This window comes from Typopeltis vanoorti, chromosome 2 (genome assembly GCF_054136105.1).
Source record: "Typopeltis vanoorti isolate ZY-2024b chromosome 2, IOZ_Tvanoo_1.0, whole genome shotgun sequence".
NCBI lineage: Eukaryota > Metazoa > Arthropoda > Arachnida > Uropygi > Thelyphonidae > Typopeltis > Typopeltis vanoorti.
In genome coordinates this window covers 108621061-108642175 of record NC_143550.1, presented here as the reverse complement: position 1 = coordinate 108642175, position 21115 = coordinate 108621061, and the positions used below count along the sequence as shown (strand labels likewise).

Sequence of the window (21115 nt, the reverse complement as noted above, 5' to 3'; positions counted from 1 at the left end):
AGTTCTGCCATCACCTTGTTATAAAACTTGAGCAAGTTACTGAGGCAAGATCTACCCTTCGCAAAGCCATGCTGTCCCCTGTACAGTATCTCATTTTCATCAATCCATTCCTGTATTTTTCCCTTGACTACTTTCTCCAAGACCTTGACAATGACTCCTGATATGCTGATCAGTCGGTAATTTGCCACCATAGTCTTGGATCCTCCTTTATGCAGTGAAACTATTTTCCCCTCTTTCCACGCCTTCAGGACTAAACCAGACCTGAGACTCAGATTAAACAACATGGTCAAGGGCACTGATAATTCCTTAGCCGCTTCACGCAAGACCCATGCTGGTATACCATCCAATCCCACAGATGTATTCACATTAAGGTTCTGTAATAGACTATTCACCTCCACTTCATTCATCACAATTCCCGTATAAATTAATGGTTCCTTCATTTTTTCAATGTCACCACCTGGATGATATACTTTTGCAAAGTGCGCGCTCAGTAACTCCACTATATCGACTGGTTCAGTGACCTCCTTACCTCGTCATTCCTTAAAATCATTTTGCCATGTACAGTTTTTTCCTTGCTTGCAGTATATTGAAAGAACTGTTTGGGATTCTCTTTTGCTTGCATAGCTAGTTTCCTTTCATAATCGGCTTTTGCTGTTTTTACCACACTCGTTACCCTTCTGGCCTGCACTTTATACCTCTTGTGTGCCTGCAGGTCACCCCTTTCTTTAAATTCCCTCCACAGTTGTTTCTTTTTTTGCAGCTCAAGCTTAATGGTGTTATTCATCCATTTAACCCCTACTTGTTTTACTATTCGGACCCTAGGTATACAATCAGCCATAACCTCCTGTAAATGCTCCTTGACCACTTCCCATGCTCTATCGACGTCCAGCCCTTGCAGTTGTACATGCCATGGCACTGATCCAAGCAATCTCCTAAGCTTGTCAAACTTGCCAGCATGGTAATTCCACATATACCCTGTCTTAATCAAAAATTCCACACCTTTAGCCACCTCCCAGGTCAAGACCTTATGATCACCCTCACCAATAGGTGGCAATATGGTCATATTTGTTACAGTCAAATTGTGAGATGCTATTACCAGGTCAAGCACTCTCACACCCCTAGTATTTTCAATTACATGCTGTCTCAGATAGTTATCCCTTAATAATTGAATAAAATCCTTTTCCTTCCTCACATGTGTCCTCTCCTCCTTCCAATCAATGTTACCATAGTTGAAATCCCCCATAATAATTACCCTCCTTCCTCTCATTTCATCAATTTGTTTATGCATACTATCTCCACCATCTATTCCATCACCTGGTCTATAGCAGTACCCAACTGTATATTTTATTCTGCCAGTCTCAATCTTACACCAAATAGCCTCAAATGAGCTCCTTTCACTATCCTGCAATACAACTTCAATTCTCCTTGGCTGCAGTTCATCAGCTATCATCAATAACACCCCTCTCCCCATTTCATTCTCTCTGTCCCTCCTAAACACACTATAACCTACACATTCTATCCCACTAACTATATCATCTTCCGTCAGCCATGTTTCACTAATGCCAATAATAGGCCAAAAATTCTTCCTTCTTGTTCTAATACTCCTGGTATTAGTATACATGAAATGCAGTGATCCCTTTGTCCCACCCCTATCTTGATGCGTTATTCTAAATGTCCCATTCCCATTTTTTGTCCTTAGTGCTGGCTCGGGTACATTATATACATTTTTCCACTCAACTGTCTCACTGAAGTTTGCATATCCACCCCCCCCCCTCCTTGGTAGTTCTAGTTTCCCTGGTTCTGCACATCCATTTTCACTTCATTCAGCAACACTTTTTCCAGTCTCCGCACACCAAGTCCATTCAAATGCAGGCCATCCATCTTGTATAAGTCCTTTCGCCCATCAAACTCATTCCACACGTCCATGAATTCCACACCACACCGTCTGCATAACCTGCGCATAATGTCATTTGCGATTATGGCCCTCCTTCTAAACTCCTCTCTGTCATACTGCGGCAACAGACTCACTATTTTAACTCTGCCACTCTTTTCTTTCGCTACCTTTAACAATACTTTCAAGTCCTCTCTCATAAAAAATTTATCACCTTTCAATTCATTCATACCCGCCACAATTATTAATTCTTTCACCATCTGTTTTTGCACTCTAATACTCTCACTTACATCCTTAAATTTCGCACCCGGTAAGTACGATTTAGTTACACTCCCATCTATCACTCCTCTTAATAATGAGTCACCATACAAAAAGTAAAACTTATCTTTGCTCCAGTGATTCTATTATCTGTTATTTAGTAAAACCAAGAAAATATAAACTGTAATATCTCTATAAGAGAAATATTTAATATCTCTATAAGAAAAAAATAGTGGAATATATTCTAAAATGGAATCAGGATTTTAGATTACAAACCATATTTTTGTTTGACCCTCCTTTAAGTATTGTTCTGTTACTGAGATTTACTTGATGCTTTCTCAGAATAAATGGGACTCTAATTGAAGATATTGCTAAACTAGGCCCAGAATCTCATGGACTGAGATCCAGTTGTGAGCATATGGAACGCATGCTCTCTCTCTCTCACACACACACACACACACACACACACACACACACACACACACACACACACACACACACACACACACACACACACACACAGCAGTTATCACTACATAATAAACATATAAAATTGTCTCTAGCAAATACTTCTGCTTCAGAAAATGAGGTCAGTACATTAGACATAAAGGTTGAGTAAAATATATAAATACATAAATGTTGAATAAAATTAACACAATTTAATTATTCCACAAGTCTTCATGTATAAGAAAACTTAATTATTTATTATCTTTACATTTACTTATTAGTATTATTACACTCTCCATGGAGTTTGTAGATTCATCGTAGGAGGTTCATTCAACTGGCAACATATTTATCACACTGAATCATAAAATCCTTAACACTCCCTACATTAACAACATATTCCAGTAATGTGTTCCATTCACTGACAATTCTCCATGTAAAAAATCTCATGAAAGATCTCAAGAAAATCTCATAAAAATCTTATAAATAACCATCAGCAACACAAATTTCAGAGTGCAAAAAATTACATTTTGTGTTATAACCTGTTATACTAAGACTAATTTAATGTAATGCTGCAGATATGTGTTGTAGTATTATAGTACTAAAAGCATAGCTGATTAATTGTTCTTTCTAAATAAAATAACTTGTTGTTATAAGAATTTTACCATCAATCACTATGAAAACTTGATTCTGTTTCCTATATTTCTTTACTTATTTTAGTACTTTTTAACAGCAATTACTTCTTCGTTATAATGACAAGTACTTCAGGAAGTTTCTGCTTAGGAACTGTACAGAGAGCAACCTTACACGTGTATATACTAAAATGGTCTTGGCGTAAGTTTTCAGAAATGATATCTATAATTATGAAACTATATATCATTTATTTATATGCTATTTCATTTAAAATCCCTAAAATTTACTTTGATCTGCTATAATAACTTTCTTGCTTCTTTAGGGCAATTATAGACCTTCCAGATACATTAAAATAAAAAATTTTTTAAAATAATAATGATAAAAAATGCAATTGTTGACAATCTCACAGTCTTCAATGGTGAGAAAATTCCATTACAGGCCATTATTATCTCGTGGTTAGTGGGTTACATAGGTTTGGAATCGAGCTTTTGAGACCAAACACAGTTGTTCTCTCCAGATCAGAGCCCACCTGGTATTACTTTGTAGAGAGAGAGAGAACCATGGACACATTATTATTCCTCTAATATCCATGAAAGGGACACTTATGGTGGATGTAATATGATGGTTTTGGTAAGCATCTTGTTGGGTGGATGCACCAACCTTGATGTGCTTCCTAGCAGAACCATGAACCAGAAACAGTGCAACTTATAGAAATGAGGTCCAGCATGGCTATGTTCATCACTTTGTGGGTGCTATAGGGAAGACATTTATTCTACAAGATGATAATGGTTATCCTCATTGAGCAAAGCTCGTGGACCAGTATCTTGAAGAATAGATTATCATACATATGGACTAACCTTAATCCCTTTGAGCATATCTGGGATGCTCTAGGTAGACATGCTGCTGCTCTCAATCCCTGTACACAGGGACTGAGAGCAGCAGCAAAACCTTGAGGGACTCAGAAGTTGTAGGAGCAATGGTTGTTATTACCAACTGACCTCCTGGACACCATTATAAACAGTATGAAACGTCATTGTGAGGGGTAACCACATTCCTTAATGAAGCACTTTGACAATCTCATTTTGATATCTTCTTTTTGACCATTGTTTTCATGCTTCCATTTGTTACTGAATTAAATTATTTACAATTTTTGTGGGTGTTTCTTTCTCATCTCCTATCATACTGCTTTTTACTGAATTGAATAAAAATTCATCATTCAGTTTCTAAGTTATTGTGATTTTCTCTTTGTTTCTTAATTTATGGAAACCATGTAGTAATAATAATGTAGTCGTAGATCAGTGAGTTTGAGGCTATATGGTACAAAGTTGAGGCTAATAGGATTAAATATATGGTAAGATGTTGCTAGACCTGTTTGTTCAGCTGCTGGAGATGATCAAATGTATTGCTAAATTACTCTAATGGTTACTATAATGAGTAATCATTATGGGTGACTTAGATTATCCAAACATTTACTGGATAACAGAGATATCTCATGATACGAATGAAGGAGAATTTGTTGAGCTGTTGTAAGACACCTTTATCAAGCAGCATGTGAAAGAAGGAACTTGAAATCAAAAACATAGATTTCACCTAGCATCAGAGGAGGAGTCTCAGTTAAGAATGTGACTGTTTTGCCCAGATGGTGATAATGATTATTCCACACTGTTCAGAGAATTAGCTAAGTATATGGATGTTTCAATTATGACAGGTTACATACCGAAGTACAAAGCTCAAAATTATGACAAACTCGGGAGAATACTATCTTTGATAATCATGGTATCAGTTACTGAATAGGGGAGTAGCAATGCATGAGATGCTTTGAAAAGGTGCTTAAATGAGACAGTATCTAAATGTGTTTCCTAGAGTTCAAAGAACAAATAGGGTAAGAGTGAAATGGATATGCAACCTTATTAAGCAAGAGATCTATACAAAAAGATAATGTGAAAGGAATATCATAAGAATAAGCTTGAGAGGAGTTAATATATATTAAGCAAGAGATCTATACAAAAAGATAATGTGAAAGGAATATCATAAGAATAAGCTTGAGAGGAGTTAATATATATATATATAAAGCTCAGGGTAAAAAAGTGCCACCACTACATTGAATGAAGAGATAGAGGTGCATGAGAATGAGGTTCAAGAGCTGTTGCATAACTTGAACATCAAATCAGCCATGGGGCAGATTGGATATCAGCACATATGCTAAAGGAATGTTATCCAGATTGGCTTGGTCCTTCCTTGAAATGTTTGTATAACTTAACTCTCAGGTCAGAACAGATCCCACAGGAATGAAAAGAGTGCATTGATACTACTGTTATACAAGGGTGGTGCAAAAATGGATGTGTCTGACTACTGAGATATCAGTATCTCTGGAGTGATAGTGAAGATTTTAGAGAAATTGGTAAGAACTTGCCTAGAGAAATGAACTGACAGATAAGTATACTTTGCATCATGGGTTTACTATAGGCAGGTCAGATTTTAACAATTTGCTCATATTTTCTTATATAGGGCATTAAGTTATATCTTTAGTGATAACTGTATATATGTATATGTTGTCAGTGGTACATAGAAAAAAATATTTTTTTTTTTACATAAAGACAAAACTTAAACTTATGTGAAATAAATTTATTAGCTGTAAATTTTTCACCTAAGTATCATAGGCATCCTCAATACAATAATGACAATGGAACACAAAATAAAATTACTAAAAGAATCAATTTCAAAAAGCATCACTATGACTTCAGTAGGAGACAGATAGTCAGTATATTCCCAGTTTTTTTTAAAAATCGTAATAATAATAATAATAATAATAATCAGCAATTTGCATAAAAAATTGATATAATATTTCCCATAAAGGGAATAACTGAAGACATTCAGATCTGTTTAAGTTCAATCAGTGCAGAAAGGCCTCAAAGCTCTTTTTATCTAATTGTTCTATAAGGAATCTACTTTTATGTAAAAGTCTAGTTTAGTTGAGAAAGGATATTCTGCTAGGCCAGTCTGCTCAGGTTCAAGATAATACTGTAAATAAGATTTATGTTCTTCATGACAGATAGCTACAGATCTGTCAGACTGTCCAAAATAAAACAAACAACAGGAGCATGGGATTTGGTAGACATCGGGAAGGCTGAGTGGAGAAACATGTCTTTTAGGTGAAGAAGGGAAGGTAGACATCTTCCTAACAGGAAGAGAGGATACTGTAGCATCAAAAGGTTTTAGAACTTTAGCAATACGTTCAGAAATTCCTTTAATACACGGGAGTGAAATCTGAGTGATATTAGGAAATCTAGAGACTTGTCACCTAGCTGTTGAAGGCTTTCTTGATAAATGATTTGTTAAAGCCATATTTCATAAAAGCAGATTTGTTATAATTCAATTCTTGCTGTAAAAGATCTTCAGTGGAACAAATGTTATGAGCGCAATGTGACAGAGTTTTCATAGTTCCAATTTCTTCACTAGGATGATGATGAAAATTAGCATGGATATAACAGTCAATATGAGTTTCTTTTCTAAAAACAGAAAATTGTAAACTACTATCTGGTTGATGAAGAATTAAATATCCAAAAAGGCTAGTTGATTGTTTTTCTCCTCTTTTAAGTAAACTGAATTCTCAGATGAATCATATTTATTTTTGAAGTAAATAGTTTTAAATCTGGTGGTGAGCTTTTCCATGTTGCAGAAATATCATCTCCATATATGTACCTCACTGTAGGTTTAGAAGAAACGATCTTTAAGGAAATGATCTTGCCAATTACTACATGGAGTAATTGGCAAGAGTAGGAGAGATAGGACTACATATAGCTATTCCTTCAACTTGTTGGTATAATTTGTCGTGTACACTGAAATAGCCAGAGTGGATTAAAAATCAAAAAGTGTGATGATGTCATTAGGAAAATTTGTTTAACTAAATTAATAGTATCTGTCAAAGGAATGTTTGTGAAAAGAGATACTATATCAAGATTAAATAAAATATCTGAAGGTTATAAATGTAGATTACAAACATTTGTTTTAAAATCTATAGTGTTCTTGATGTGAGAAGTACATTTTCCAGGAAATAAAGATTATAATGCAGACAAGTATTTAGAAACTTTATATGTGGGGCAGTCAGTACAGTCTACATCTCCGAATAAAAAAATTAGAATAATCAAAGAAAATGTATTGAATGATTTGCAGTTTTTTTTTATTGCATAGAAAATTATTACCAAATATGAATTAGAATCATCTAAATCTATGTACTTTGTAGATTATATAACCATGTAAACACATACTTACTAATGCTTACTTTTCATGTAAACACATGAAAATTTTTTTTTTATTTTAAATAATGAAACCTGTGGTGCGATCATAATTAAAAGAAACACACGTATTAACCACAGTGAAAATTATTTAATTGTAAATATTTCATCCTAAGTATCTTAGGACATCATCAGTACAGTAGTTTTAAACAATAATAGGAATAACATACAGTTAAGGCGCATGATTACAATAGAATCTCATTAAATGTGCATAACGTGCTACAGTAGCAAAAAAAAAAAAATAAATAAAATAAAAATAAAAATAATAATAATAATTATTTAACACAATTTTGTATGACAATTTCCCATACTTTAGGAATAGTAAGAACGTCGTTGGGGTTTAAGTTTGGTCTGTGTAGTAGGGCTTCAGAACTTTCTTTGTATAAACGTTCATGTTTATGTAAAGATCTATGTAAAAGTTTAGACTTTTCCCAATGGATCCTATGGTTTGGATTTTCAATTCTGTGGTGAGAGAGGCCAGATTTCTGTGGTTTAAAAAGATGAATGCGGTCTTGATGTTCCGAGATGTATTTCTGAACAGACCTACCTGTCTGTCCAAAGTAAGATAATTTGCATGAGCATGGAATCTCATAAACGCCAGGCAACATTAAAGGTGAGAGTTGAAAGCTGAGAAAGAAACAATGGATTTGCTAAAGGGAGGTCATGTACTTTAGTAATGTACTTACTTATTACAATAAGGTGACAGCTTCATTGGACAGAGGAGAGGGATACATAGGTATACTTAGATTTTGCAAGGGCTTTGATAGATTACTGCATGATAAGTTGATAGTCAGACTAGAGCAGATGAGGTTGGATATTTTAGTGCATTGGATCAGAGACTGACTATCTGATAGGCATCAGAAAGTTGTGTATGGGGGGAGTGATATCCAGGAAAAGGAAAGTCACTAGTGGTGTGTGTGTCTCAGGGGTCTGTTATTACCATTGCTGTTTAACCTGTGTTAATGATATTGGGGAAGATTTTGATGGGAATATTCAGTTGTTTGCAGAAGTTGGGAATAACTATGAGGAGTAGATCAGATGATGTGGGCTTACAAGAAGACTCGAATAGGTTCAGTGAATGGGCAAGGAAATGGGGATACAAGTTCAGTGTTGCAAAATGTAAAGTTTAAAAATTGGAAAACAAAGATGGGATGTAAAATTTACGCTTGGTGAGGTTATATTGTTGGAGGTGGAGGAAATAGATCTTGGGATAATAGTGGATAAGGATCTGAAATTTAGAGAACACATTCCCAAAACTGTGAGGACAATTCAAGGAATGATGCAAACTGAATTGTAGAAGTAAGGAGATTCTTGTTCCACTTTATAAGGCTCTGATTAGGCCACACCTGGACTACTGTGCACAGATTTGGTCACCTAGTCAAAAAGGATGAAGAGATGTTGGAAAGGGTCTAGAGGTGACTGACTAAAGTAGTTTCTGATCTCTGGAATGTCGAATATGAGGAAAGGTTGAGAAGATGCTATTGACAGAGGCTAGTGGATAGGAGAAAGAGGGGGGGTGGTATTGATAGAGCCCTACAAGTTAGTAAGGGGTTGTTATAGGATCAATGTTGAAGAGGTTTTATAGAAAATGGTGGGAGATCATGGGAGAACTAGAAGTCATCCCTGGAAGCTGTATAAGGAGGGTGTGAGCAGGGGAATGAGAAGCAGGTTTTTTGCATGCAGAGTTGTGACAGACATAATTCTCTGCAGATGTCCTCTCTTGCCTGAGAGGGCGTCTAACATCACTCCTACCTCAGTATCTCCCATAATGCACAACACATCTCCTTGCAGATTTGTATAATGTTATGCATTAAGGGAAGGGCCACTATCCAGACTAGTTTTGACCTTTATTGAGGTCTCTTCAGTGGGAGCCAGGCCCAGTGGTGGAGATGCCAGGCAGAAGCAATGGCAGGTCATCTTTACCCATAGGAGTTGCAAAACGGTGTGCCACCTTTTTTTTTTATTAAATTACTCTGGATTTAGAGAAAGATGTTGAAAGTTTATTTTTCACTTGGTTAGACTGTAATAAATTTAGTTTAATCCTTTATCCAAGTGTGAGCAAACAAAGTTTGTGCCTGAAAATATCTTCAGGACTGGGGTAAGGTAGTACAACACCAGGTAACTGGTAGCAAAGGTGGTCAAGCTACAATCACTCCTATCTCAGTATCTCCCATAATGCACAACACATCTCCTTGTGGATATGTATAATGTTATGCATTAAGGGAAGGGCCACTACCCAGACTAGTTTCGACCTTTATTGAGGTCTCTTCAGTGGGAGCCAGGCCCAGAGGTGGAGATACCAGGCAGAAGCAATGGCAGGTCATCTTTACCTATAGGAGTTGCCAAATGGTGTGCCATCTTTTTTTTTTTTTTATTAAATTACTCTGGATTTAGAGAAAGATAGGAGTGATGTTAGCTTGCTCCACCTTTGCTGTGAGTGGCCCGGTGTTGTACTTGTTGTACTACCTTACCCCAGTCCTGAAGATATTTTCAGGCATAAACTTTGTTTGCTCACACTTGGATAAAGGATTAAACTAAATTTATTATAGTCTAACCAAGTGAAAAATAAACTTTCAACATCTTTCTCTAAATCCAGAGTAATTTAATAAAAAAAAAGGTCCTATAGGTAAAGATGACCTGCCATTGCTTCTGCCTGGTATCTCCAACTCTGGGCCTGGCTCCCACGGAAGAGACCTCAATAAAGATTGAAACTAGTTTGGGTAGTGGCCCTTCCCTTAATGCATAACATTATTACTTATAGCCACTATAAATCTTCTATCTCTTAGCATATTGTTAATAATATGGACTATTGTTTTACATGGGATAATATTGTATAATTTATATAGAAGGCCTTGTCTTTAAACGGTGGCGAAAGCTGTTGACAAATCAATAAATGCTGCTGCTGTTTTTAAATCTTTTTGAAAACCAGCTTTTATGTGAGTTACTAAAGAGAGAACCTGGTCACAACACCCACGATTTGGTCTGAAGCCAGCTTGTTCTATTGGGACATGTTTAAAAATTGTGGAGCTTATTCTATTATAAATAAGTCTTTCAAAGAGTTTATAACAACAACTGAGGAGAGTAATAGGTCGGTAACTTTCTGGTTTATGATTAGGCTTATCAGGCTTTAAAATTGAAAGTATTTTTGCTTTTTTAAAAATAGTGGGAAGTTTACCAGTTGTAAGAATGTCAGTATAGAACTTAGTTAACCATAATCTTGCATTTCTTCCAGATTAATCAAAAATTCTGGATGAATGTTATCAAAACCAGGAGCCTTACCAGGCTTTAATTCCTTTAAGGCTGCTTCAACTTTTTGCTGCGTAAAAGGGTGTGCAAAATTTGAAGTTATAGGTGAAGACTTGCTAAATTCTTTTAATTTTTCTCTTAATATATCTTGTATGCTTTTTATTGATCGGGATACGTGATATATTAACAATATGTATAGCTAGTTGATCTGGGGTGATTCTTGGTTGTTCTTTAATCAATGGAGCACTACCACTTACTTTCCTAAGAAGGCTCCAAGCTTTAAGGCTAGAATGATTAAAGTCTATAACTTCAAGGTATCCATAAACAGCACATGCACTGATGGCCATATAAAAAAGAATGAAGAAAATATTATCACAGGCTAGTGTTGGAAAATAGGCTTTGAAAAGAAAGCCCTTGGGATGAGGGTCAAATGCATACCATCTATGCATGTCACCTGCTGTTAAGATGTGTTCAACTTAGATTTCTTTGAACCATGCTGCTGACCCAATCTTCTTGCAACATAGCACCTATATGTTAAGTTACTAAACACTGAGCAGCTAGATATCTAGCTACCTATTGTTATATGAAGAAGAGAATATTTTGATAATGAGAATGGAAATTTCATTAATCAAACTGTTAAGTCCATGAGAAGTTACTAGAGATGTCATAATTATATATATTCTTTTTATAAATTTCATACATATATATATCATCATCAAATTCCTGGATTATACCCTTGGGGGGGTGTATAGAATATTATTTATTTATTTATTCATATGGAGTTTCATCCCTTTTCTCCCCTATCCCTATTGGGGAGAGTTGAGCCCCCCCTCATGGGGGGGTTAAGTATTTATGGCTGTAGATCCGTGTGTTCACGGGGATGGTTTGCCTGCTTGCGGGATGAAAAACCAGATAAATTGGGGGGGAAACCCTGCTGTCCACACCCAAGACCGGCTAACTTGGCTATGGCTGAGGAAGATCCTTTAGCTCCTCACGTCGGCAACAGGATTTGAACCCAGGACACTCCTTACCCAGGCATTTGGTTGCGAAGCGCAAAGCCACTAGGCTAACCACGCGGACATAGAATATTATGATAATACTGCATGAAAAAGTTACATCATTACTAACTTCCTATTTACAATTTTCCTCCAAATTAGCCTGTTATACCATCAGCATCTGTCAACATTCCAATATTATCAGAGCTTATATTTCTGTCGATCCACCTACATATTGGTCTTCCTCCAAGTCTTTTTTCCTACCATCCTGGGAAACAACTTGTTTTGCCAGTCTTTCCTCTTCCATTCTGTTGAAGTGGCCCATATCACCTAATATTAGCTCTGCTAACATATTCTTGAATGCTAATAATGTCAAGTTCTTTCTTAATATCCTCATTTTTAATATGATACTGCCATTGATACTATCTTTGATAGATGATTGATAGAAAACTGAAATTCAGGGAGCGTATTGCAAAGGTGGTGAGAGTAACTCAGAGGATTGCTGCAATACTGAGAAGGATGCTGACCTGCAGAGATAAAAGAGTTATTATTCCGTTGTATAAGGCCCTGATCAGACTACACTTAGACTATTGTTCTCAGATTTGGTCCCCAGAATTCGAAGGGGATAAATTGACTGTGGAAAGGATACAGAGGCGGATAACAAAGATGTACAATATGAGTTATGAGAATCGACTGAGGGAATGTGGACTGCAGAGTTTGGTGGATAGAAGAAGGAGAGATGATATGATCGAGACTTTTAAACTGTTGAGAGGCAGTTACAGGGTAGACATTGGAGAGTTCTTTCACTTGGTGGAACGGCAGGAAGGAGTGATGACAAGAGGACCTTGTCATCACTCCTTCCTTATTATCCCTGGAAGTTACAAAAGGAGGCTGTGCGCAAGAGGGTCAGGAGTGGTTTCTTGCATGGAGAGTGGTTGAACCTTGGAATGCATTGCCTGAGAGAGTGGTCGGAGCAGAACGGTTAATTAACTTTTCACAGCCCTTCTCAATTTTGCGTCATTGACAAACAGCTGCACATCTCCAGTTGAGTAGGTCTAAATATCATTAGGATGACTTGTGGCTTGAAATCGTGGGGATGCTGCAACTTTCGAAATATACATACACTGTAAGTACAGTGTATACATGTTTGGATAAAATTTCAAAATTATGGCAAAAATTAAAAAAAAAAAATTAAACATGAAAAAATATTGTTTATTATTGATAAAATTATACGGTTTGATATAATTCAAAATTACTTAAAAATAAAATATATTCTTCTTGTTTTGTTTCATGGAAAAATATTGTTTATTATCGATAAAATTATGCAGTTTAGTATAATTCAAAATTACTTAAAAATAAAATTCATTATCATAACCCCAATAATGTTCTAAAATAAAAACTATAACAAATGTTATGTCTTTAATTGTAATGTCCAAATATTTATAGAGACGGAGTAAACACGATAAGCACTATTAACACTTTACTACTGGTGCAAACCGCATATAAACAACAGTGGAACTGCACGATGGACAGTGCCGCATTACACCAATAGTTCGCATCTCACTATGACGTGCATATGCTTGTGCGTGTAGCAAATACTAGCAATGTGACACTGTGGTAAACACAGTGCTGCTATCCCTCCTAAGTGCTACAAGATGGATTTTTATTATTTTTTATACAAAATAAGAGAATTGTATAGGATTGTTGATGATAAAATTAAATATTACAAGCAAATATAAATAAATTAATAAATATATTTATATATCGAGAAAAATGTCGCTTGTGCATAGGCACTGCAGTTCTGCAGTGCCTATGCACAAGCCACCCCTGATTCAGATACAAATTAAACAATAATGATCCCAAAAGAGATCCCTGTGGCACTCCAGTAGTGACCTTTCTCTTTTGTGATACTACTCCTTCATATACAACCTGCCAATACTGACTTACAGCCAATCAGCTATCCAACTTACTAGTCTGTTATCTAATCCCATCTGTTTCAGTTTAGTTTCTTGCTTGTCATGTGGCAGTCTATTAAAGGCATTTGAAAAATCCAAGTACACCATTGTATATGCATCTCCTTTATCAAGTGAATTTGTCACCTTGTTATAATATGTAAACAGATTGCTGAAATGTGACCAACAAAACCATGATGACCATCATAAAGAATACTGCTGTTATCATCTCACTTCTGTATCCTAGTCCTCACCAACTTCTCTAATACTTTAACAATCCCAGACACACTGATTGGCCTATGATTTGCAGCCTTAGTCTTATCCCCTGCTCTATTAAGTGGAACAATTTTTCCTGTCTTCCATTCCTTTTGGACTTGCCCTGTTGCAAGACTCATGTTAAATAGTTCTGCCAATGGTACCATTAATTCCACAGGGCATTCCCACAAGACGTGTCGATATACTGTCAAATCCTTTTGCCTTGTTAGCATTAAGTTTACCGAATTCCTCATATGTTTCCTGCACCTAAGCTCTTCCCTTGTTCCTTTTGTCATCATTACTAATGTTTCCAGTAGATTTTTGTTTACTACTGGCAATGCTAGCTCCTATTTCCAAATCCTCTAACCTATCGACATACTTTTCGCATATATCACTACTTTATTTCTTTTTGTTCATCCTAGCGGTCCACACATCTTTCACTTTTTTCAATGTAAAATATAGGAAACATTAATCCTCAGAGATCGCAGTTTAAAACCTAGCCTTATACAAATGCTCCATCTATGGGCATTTGTATAAGGCTAGCCCCACCTAGATAGGAATTTAGGGTCACAACCATGTCTTTTGTTTATTATTGCATTGCCTTTTGTGTATGTGTGTGTGTGTGCTACAAGTATTGTTTGTACTTCCTGAAGATGTCTTAGTGACAGTTGAAATATTGGAAGAATTAAAATAGTTTTCAATCCCTTCTTAGTGCTGTTCTTCTTCTTCATCCATAGTCATGTAGGCAATTGGGGCACTATAAAGGCGATAGTCCTAACATACACTTTCTCTTTCCAGATGTTTATGTTTTGGGATCTCCTTAACAAAGTGGAGAACGAATAATTAGTCCAATTTCTGATATTATCTATTCATGTGATTCTAGGTCATCCCCGATGTCTTTTACCAGAGATCAAGTCCTCTAGCTATCTGATCTAGCTATGTGGCCCAGCTGCTGGAGCTTTTTCCAACGTATTTTATTATGATATTTTCTTGTGTTTTAGCAATGGAGCAGATTTTCGTTCTAACTTTGTCATTTGTTAGGTGCATCGTATATGATATCTTCAAAAGTTTTCTGTAGCACTTCATCTCAAAGGCCAATAATCTTTTCTTACCTTCCTTTAGCAATGTCCAACTCTCACATCCATGTAATGTAAGATAGAGTTAACAAGGGGTATCGATGAGATAGAGTATTTTAGCTAGCTGTGTTTTATTGTCTTTCCAAAGTGTCTGTAATCTCTGAAGAACAACAGTTGCTTTTGCAATGCGTGCTTTAATGTCATGTTTAGACCAGCCGGTCATCACTGTTGTATACTTAAAGTGAAGCTTAAGGTTTTAATTTGCTAGAAATTAGTTCTCTCTCTCTTTCTCTCATGTACAGGGTGTTCCATAAGTCCCAAAATATTTCAATAATTCATAAAAATCGGAAAAATTGATATATTAGAGTGCAGTTTGCATGAAAGTAAATCGCAAGGAGGGGGGGATTTTTTTTGGTTGGGAGAAAATTAGTTCAAAATTTCACTGATAGAGGGCACTGTACCACATGCCTAATTTACAAATGCATACAAATGAGAGTTCTACAAAACGCAGGGTGTACCACTGGTAGCTCGTAATGAATGCATCCAAATTCCCGGTCATTGAAGTGAACAGTATTATTTTTTGAAAAATGTGTTGCTGGGATACTCACATTGATGGATAAGGCATTGTTAGTGAACTTGTTTTATGTAAGCAGGGAATTGGTAGCAGAAGCTTTCTGAAAGTTTCAAATGCAGAAAAGAATGAAAGAAGGCCAAAGTCCTATTACTCCTGCCAAACTACAGTCTCTAATACAGCATTTCAAGGAAACTGGAAATTTGTCAGATCGCCCTTGCGACCAGCAGATCAGTGTTATCCGAAATCTGTACCAATGTTGTGGTATTGCAAATGAATGCCCTAGCAGCACAATCAACAAGCAGTGCACTGGAAGCTTCATGAATCACAGGCATAGTGAAAACATCATTATTCTGCATCCTTCATGGTGTATTAAACTTGTATTCATACAATAATAAATTTAGTTTAATCCTTTATCCAAGTGTGAGCAAACAAAGTTTGTGCCTGAAAATATCTTCAAGACTTAGGTAAGGTCGTACAACACCGGGCAACTAGCAGCAAAGGTGGATCAAGCTCTCAACTCCTTGTCTCAGTATCTCCCATAATGCACAGCACAAGTTGCAAATCTCTTCACCAGTTGTTACCAAGTGATACCACTGAGAGGGAGAAATTCACGAGATGGGATTTGACAAAAGAAGATCACAATGACTGTACAACATCTTCTGGATAGATGAAGTGCATTTTTTGCTACATGGGACAGTCAATATTCAATATGCAAGGACAATGGCAATCTAACAAATTTCCAATTTCCTTGAAACATCAAATTAGAGATTGTAATCTGGCAGGAGTGATAGGACATTGACTTTTCTTCATTCTTTTCTGCATTCTAAACTTTTGTAAAGCTTCCACTACCGATTTCCCACTTACATAAAACAACTTCACTAACGATGTCTTATCCACAAATGTGAGTATCACATCAAAAAAATTTTCTTTTCACAAAAATAATTCTGTTCGCTCCAATGACTGGGAATTTGCACACATTCATTACAAGCGGCCAGCAGTATACCACCCTGCGTTTTATAGAAAACTCTCATTTGCACATGAGCAATGTGGTGTAGTGCCCTCTATTAGTGAAAATTTGAACTAAATCCTTGTGATTCACTTTTGTGCAAACCGCACTCTAATATAAATTTTTCTGATTTTTATGAATTATTGAAATATTTTGGAACTTATAAGACACTCTGTGTGTGTGTGTGTGTGTGTGTGTGTGTGTGTGTGTGTGTGTGTGTGTGTGTGTGTGTGTGTGTGTGTGTTTATTAAATTAGTCTTGCTGAAAGAATTTTAATTGATATTTTATTGAGCAGCCATCAGATAATGAATAAAAATTCTTCACATACAGCACTTTCAAATTGTTTAGGTTGTTTATTCTTTTTTTTTTAAAAAAAAGGAAATAAAATATACTGAAAATAAAAATACTAAATCTTGGACTAGATATTTTATAGAGTTATCAATCTAACAGATAAGCTCTTAGGTGTTGACAGTTATTCATGACTTATTTTTAACGGTATTAACAACACCAAACATTTTTATCAAAAGATGTTTTATTAACTGCATATATTTCACTGAATTTCAAATCAGCATCATCGGAGCACAACACAGCTTGTTCATGCGACAGTGAGTAAGTGAAACAGTACAATTGTAATGGACAAAAGATATGAAGTCCTATTTTGGGGGCCTGTAATGTTAAGAAAAAAAAAGAGATAACAATGCTCTCTTAAAAGCAACTCCCACATAGCGGTAATGTTTTTTTTGTTGTTTTTTTTACAACATTAGAGGGTGCCAAAATAGGACTTGAGATCTTTTATCCATTACAATTGTATTGTTTCACTTACTCACTGTCACATATACAAACTGTGTTGTGCTCTGATGATGCTAATTTGAAATTCAGCGAATATTTTATTTATTTTTTTTTTTGAAATTCAATGATAAATATTTTTTTTTTAATCAGTACTAATTTGTTAGCAACATTGCTAAGTTAATATTATCAGTCTATAATATGTCATCTGGTGGATTGAGTTAAAAAAAAAAACTGTTTATCTTTTGTAGGGATCACTTTGCTCATCTATATGGACCTGCTACTGTTATAGAAGATAAACAGCCTCTTCTCTTATACAGGTGTTTAGTTTATTATTATTATTGCTACAGTATTTGCTTAATTTTTTTTTTTAACTTCCAAACATTGATGTTTGTTACAAGAATAAATCAGTGCACTATTTTTATTATACCAGAACACCACCTGAATTAACAAATGGACTAGAACCAGTTTTAGAAGAAAAAGAAGTCAGTGACGAAGAAACAAAGCCTCTTAAGAAATCAGGTTGGTGACTCTTACACTATATCAGAATCTCATTAACAATATAATAAAAAATATAAAAGGTTAATTCTTTTAGATTTCGAAGGACTAATATATATATATATATATATATATATATGAATGCTTGTGTTGATGGTCACTAGAGTTTAAAGTTTCACTGAGCCACAATCACATAGTTATCATGGTTCACTGAAAAAATATCACAAGAGAAATCAAAAGACACAGATGGATATGGAGTGACAATAGACAGACGGATAATTCTAAGATATCTCTGACATGGATCCAAGAAAGAAAGAAGGAAAAGGAGGAAGCCTTAAACCAACTTGGCACAGACAGATTGTTATCTGTCTGTTGCCTTTATTTTCCTTTCATTCTTGAAATAATAGAAAAAGAAACATAGTAGATGGAATAGCTGAAGAGAAACAGAATTAGTTGAAAAATACAAAGCTAACTGGAGAAGAAAAACCCTAGCTTTATGTGCCACATGGCACAAAGAGAATAAGTAGGCAGATGCATTCATAGGCTATTTAAAAAACTGCCATAATTTTGTAGGAATCAGACCGACCAGTAGAAATGGCTGCATGAGTACTCCCAGTATATGGACAGAAGTCTCATCAATGGCTACAAAACAGTTTTTTTTGCACACTGACAAGATTCTGTTTATCTTCTGTGTCAGCATTATTAAAACAACAGTTCTGGTTGCAGTCTTATTACTAACAGATTCCAAATAACAGTATACCTATAATTCATGGAAGAAGAAGAATGACGATGATGCAAAGTTGGGATGAACTATAAAGAGTAGAACAGATGTTGTGGCCTTACAAGAAGACTTGAATAGACTGAGTGAATGAGCATGGGAGTGGGGATGCCAGTTCAATGTTGCAAAATGTAAGGTTTTAAAATGTGGGAAACAAAGATGGGATGTAGAATTTAATCTTGGTGAGGATATATTTGTTGGAGGTGGAGGAAATAGATCTTGGGGTGATAGTGGATAAGGATCTAAAATTAAGATGACACATTGCCAAAATTGTGAGGACAACACAACGAATTCTAGGAATGATGTTTGTTACAAGAATAAATCAATGCACTATTTTTATTATACCAGAACACCACCTGAATTAATAAATGATGCAGAGGGCACTGACTTGTAGAAGTAAGGAGATTCTGGTTCCAATTTATAAGGCTCTGATTGGGCCACATATGGAATACTGTGCACAGATTTGGTCACCTGGTCTTCAAAAGGATGAAGAGATGTCATAAAAGATCCAGAGTAGTTTCTGATCTCTGGAATGTTGAATATGTACAAAGGTTGAGAAGATGCAATTTACTGAGTCTGGTGGATAGGAGGAAGAGAGGTGATATGATAGAGACATATAAGTTGGTAAGGGGTTGTTATAGGATTAATGCTGAAGAAGCTTTTCATAAAAATGGTAGGAGATTGGGGGGAAAAACAAGAGGTCATCCCTAGAAACTGTATTGTGAGAAAGGGAGTGAGAAACAGGTTTTTTGCTTGGAGAGTTGTGAATAATTGGAATGCACTGCTTGAGAGTGTGGTGTGTGCAGAGAATTTGACTGTGTTAAGGCACAGTATGATGCATTGTGTGTTTGACAAAGGGACCTCCAAGATGTGTCTTTGACTCCATGCTGTCTTACAATAATAATAAGAAAACAAACAAACAAAAAAGATTTTCTTCTTAACAAGATTTAACTATAAATTCACATGTATGCCACATTAATTAACTTGAAACATGTATGCCACACTAATTAACTTGAAATATTTACATATTATTTTTAATAATATGTAAATATTTCATCTTCTCAGAAGACTCATCACGGGAGGACACCCGCGATGAGTCTTCGGACTCCTTGGAGGTGTCACGAATAATAATAATAATAATCTTAAGTATCATAAGACATCATCAGTGCAGTTATTAAACAACAATAGGAATTACATTAAAAAAATGCATTAGTGCACATGCTTACATTGGAATCTCTCTATGTATACAGTAGTGTGTTTAAGGATTAAAAACTATTCAGCTGTAATTACATTAAATTAAAATATAACTGATAAATATTACATCACAGACTTAACCGTAATGACTGTCTCACACCCAAAAGTCTGGGAAATTCTTAACCTCTATTGTATAAAATAAATTAACAATTATATTTTAATTTAATTTAATTACAGCCCAATAAGTTTTTAATCCTTCAATGTGCTACTGTATACATAGAGGGATTCCACTGTAATCATGCACACTAATGTGTTTTTTTTTAATGTAATTCCTATTGTTGTTTATTAACTGTTTTGATGATGTCTTATGATGCTTAAGACAAAATATTTACTTATTAAAAACTTAATTACTGTGGCGTTTGTGTGAATTTATAGTTATGAATACTCTACAGGTTTTTCTATATAAGAAACTAGCAAGACTTTACTAACTTAATTTTATATATAACTTTGGGTTTATAAATTCCTTTAAAATCAGCACCTCTGCAGCACAGTTATCAGAATAATGTGACATTTTCCTTTCAGTTGATAAAACAGGACTCAAAACTTGTCTCAAGGATTCCTTTAAAATTCCTCTAAATGCCTTTAAAATTAGCACCTCTGCAGCACAGTTTTTAAAATAATGTGACATTTTCCCTTCAGTTGATAAAACATGGACTCAAATTCTGTCTTTGAGACCGAATTTGTTGATTCCTTCTCAATCAAGGCAAGTTAGCTTCATATAGAAGCGTGTGTGGGGGGGGGTTTTCTTCTCAAAAATGCATGTTTTCCAACCTGCAAACAGTTATCATTATTTTAGCATATAAGATGATGTTTGAAAGTTTTAAAAAAATTGCTGAAACAAGGGTTTGTTTTATACTCTAGGGTGGGCCCCTGACAGGATCCCAGTGGAGGCATGGAAGGCACTGGGGGGAGAGGGAATTGACCTACTGTGGGACCTATTAATAAAAGTTTGTCAATAGGAAAATATACCTGAAAAATGGAGGGAAAGTATTCTTGTCCCCATCTACAAGAGTAAAGGGGATGCACAAGACTGTAAGAATTACAGAGGAATAAAGTTGATGTCCCAAACAATGAAAATCCTAGAGAGGGTTCTTGATGGAAGACTAAGGAAGGAGGTGGAGATTGCAAAAGAGCAATTTGGCTTCATGCCTGGTTGATCGACAACAGATGCTAT

At 35.5% G+C, this 21115-nt stretch overlaps 1 protein-coding gene across 5 annotated transcripts in view; it reads left to right on the top strand.

The window, feature by feature from the left end:
- Positions 1 to 21115, top strand: part of LOC150109321 (Na(+)/H(+) exchanger beta-like) — a 489491-nt gene that overhangs the window by 399380 nt on the left and 68996 nt on the right. For all 5 annotated transcript variants that reach the window (XM_090412496.1, XM_090412499.1, XM_090412495.1 and 2 more), the window contains 3 exons: positions 3327 to 3427; positions 17663 to 17731; positions 17845 to 17933. In XM_090412496.1, coding sequence (XP_090268622.1) covers positions 3327 to 3427; positions 17663 to 17731; positions 17845 to 17933 — 259 coding nt within the window. The remainder of the gene's footprint in view (positions 1 to 3326; positions 3428 to 17662; positions 17732 to 17844; positions 17934 to 21115) is intronic.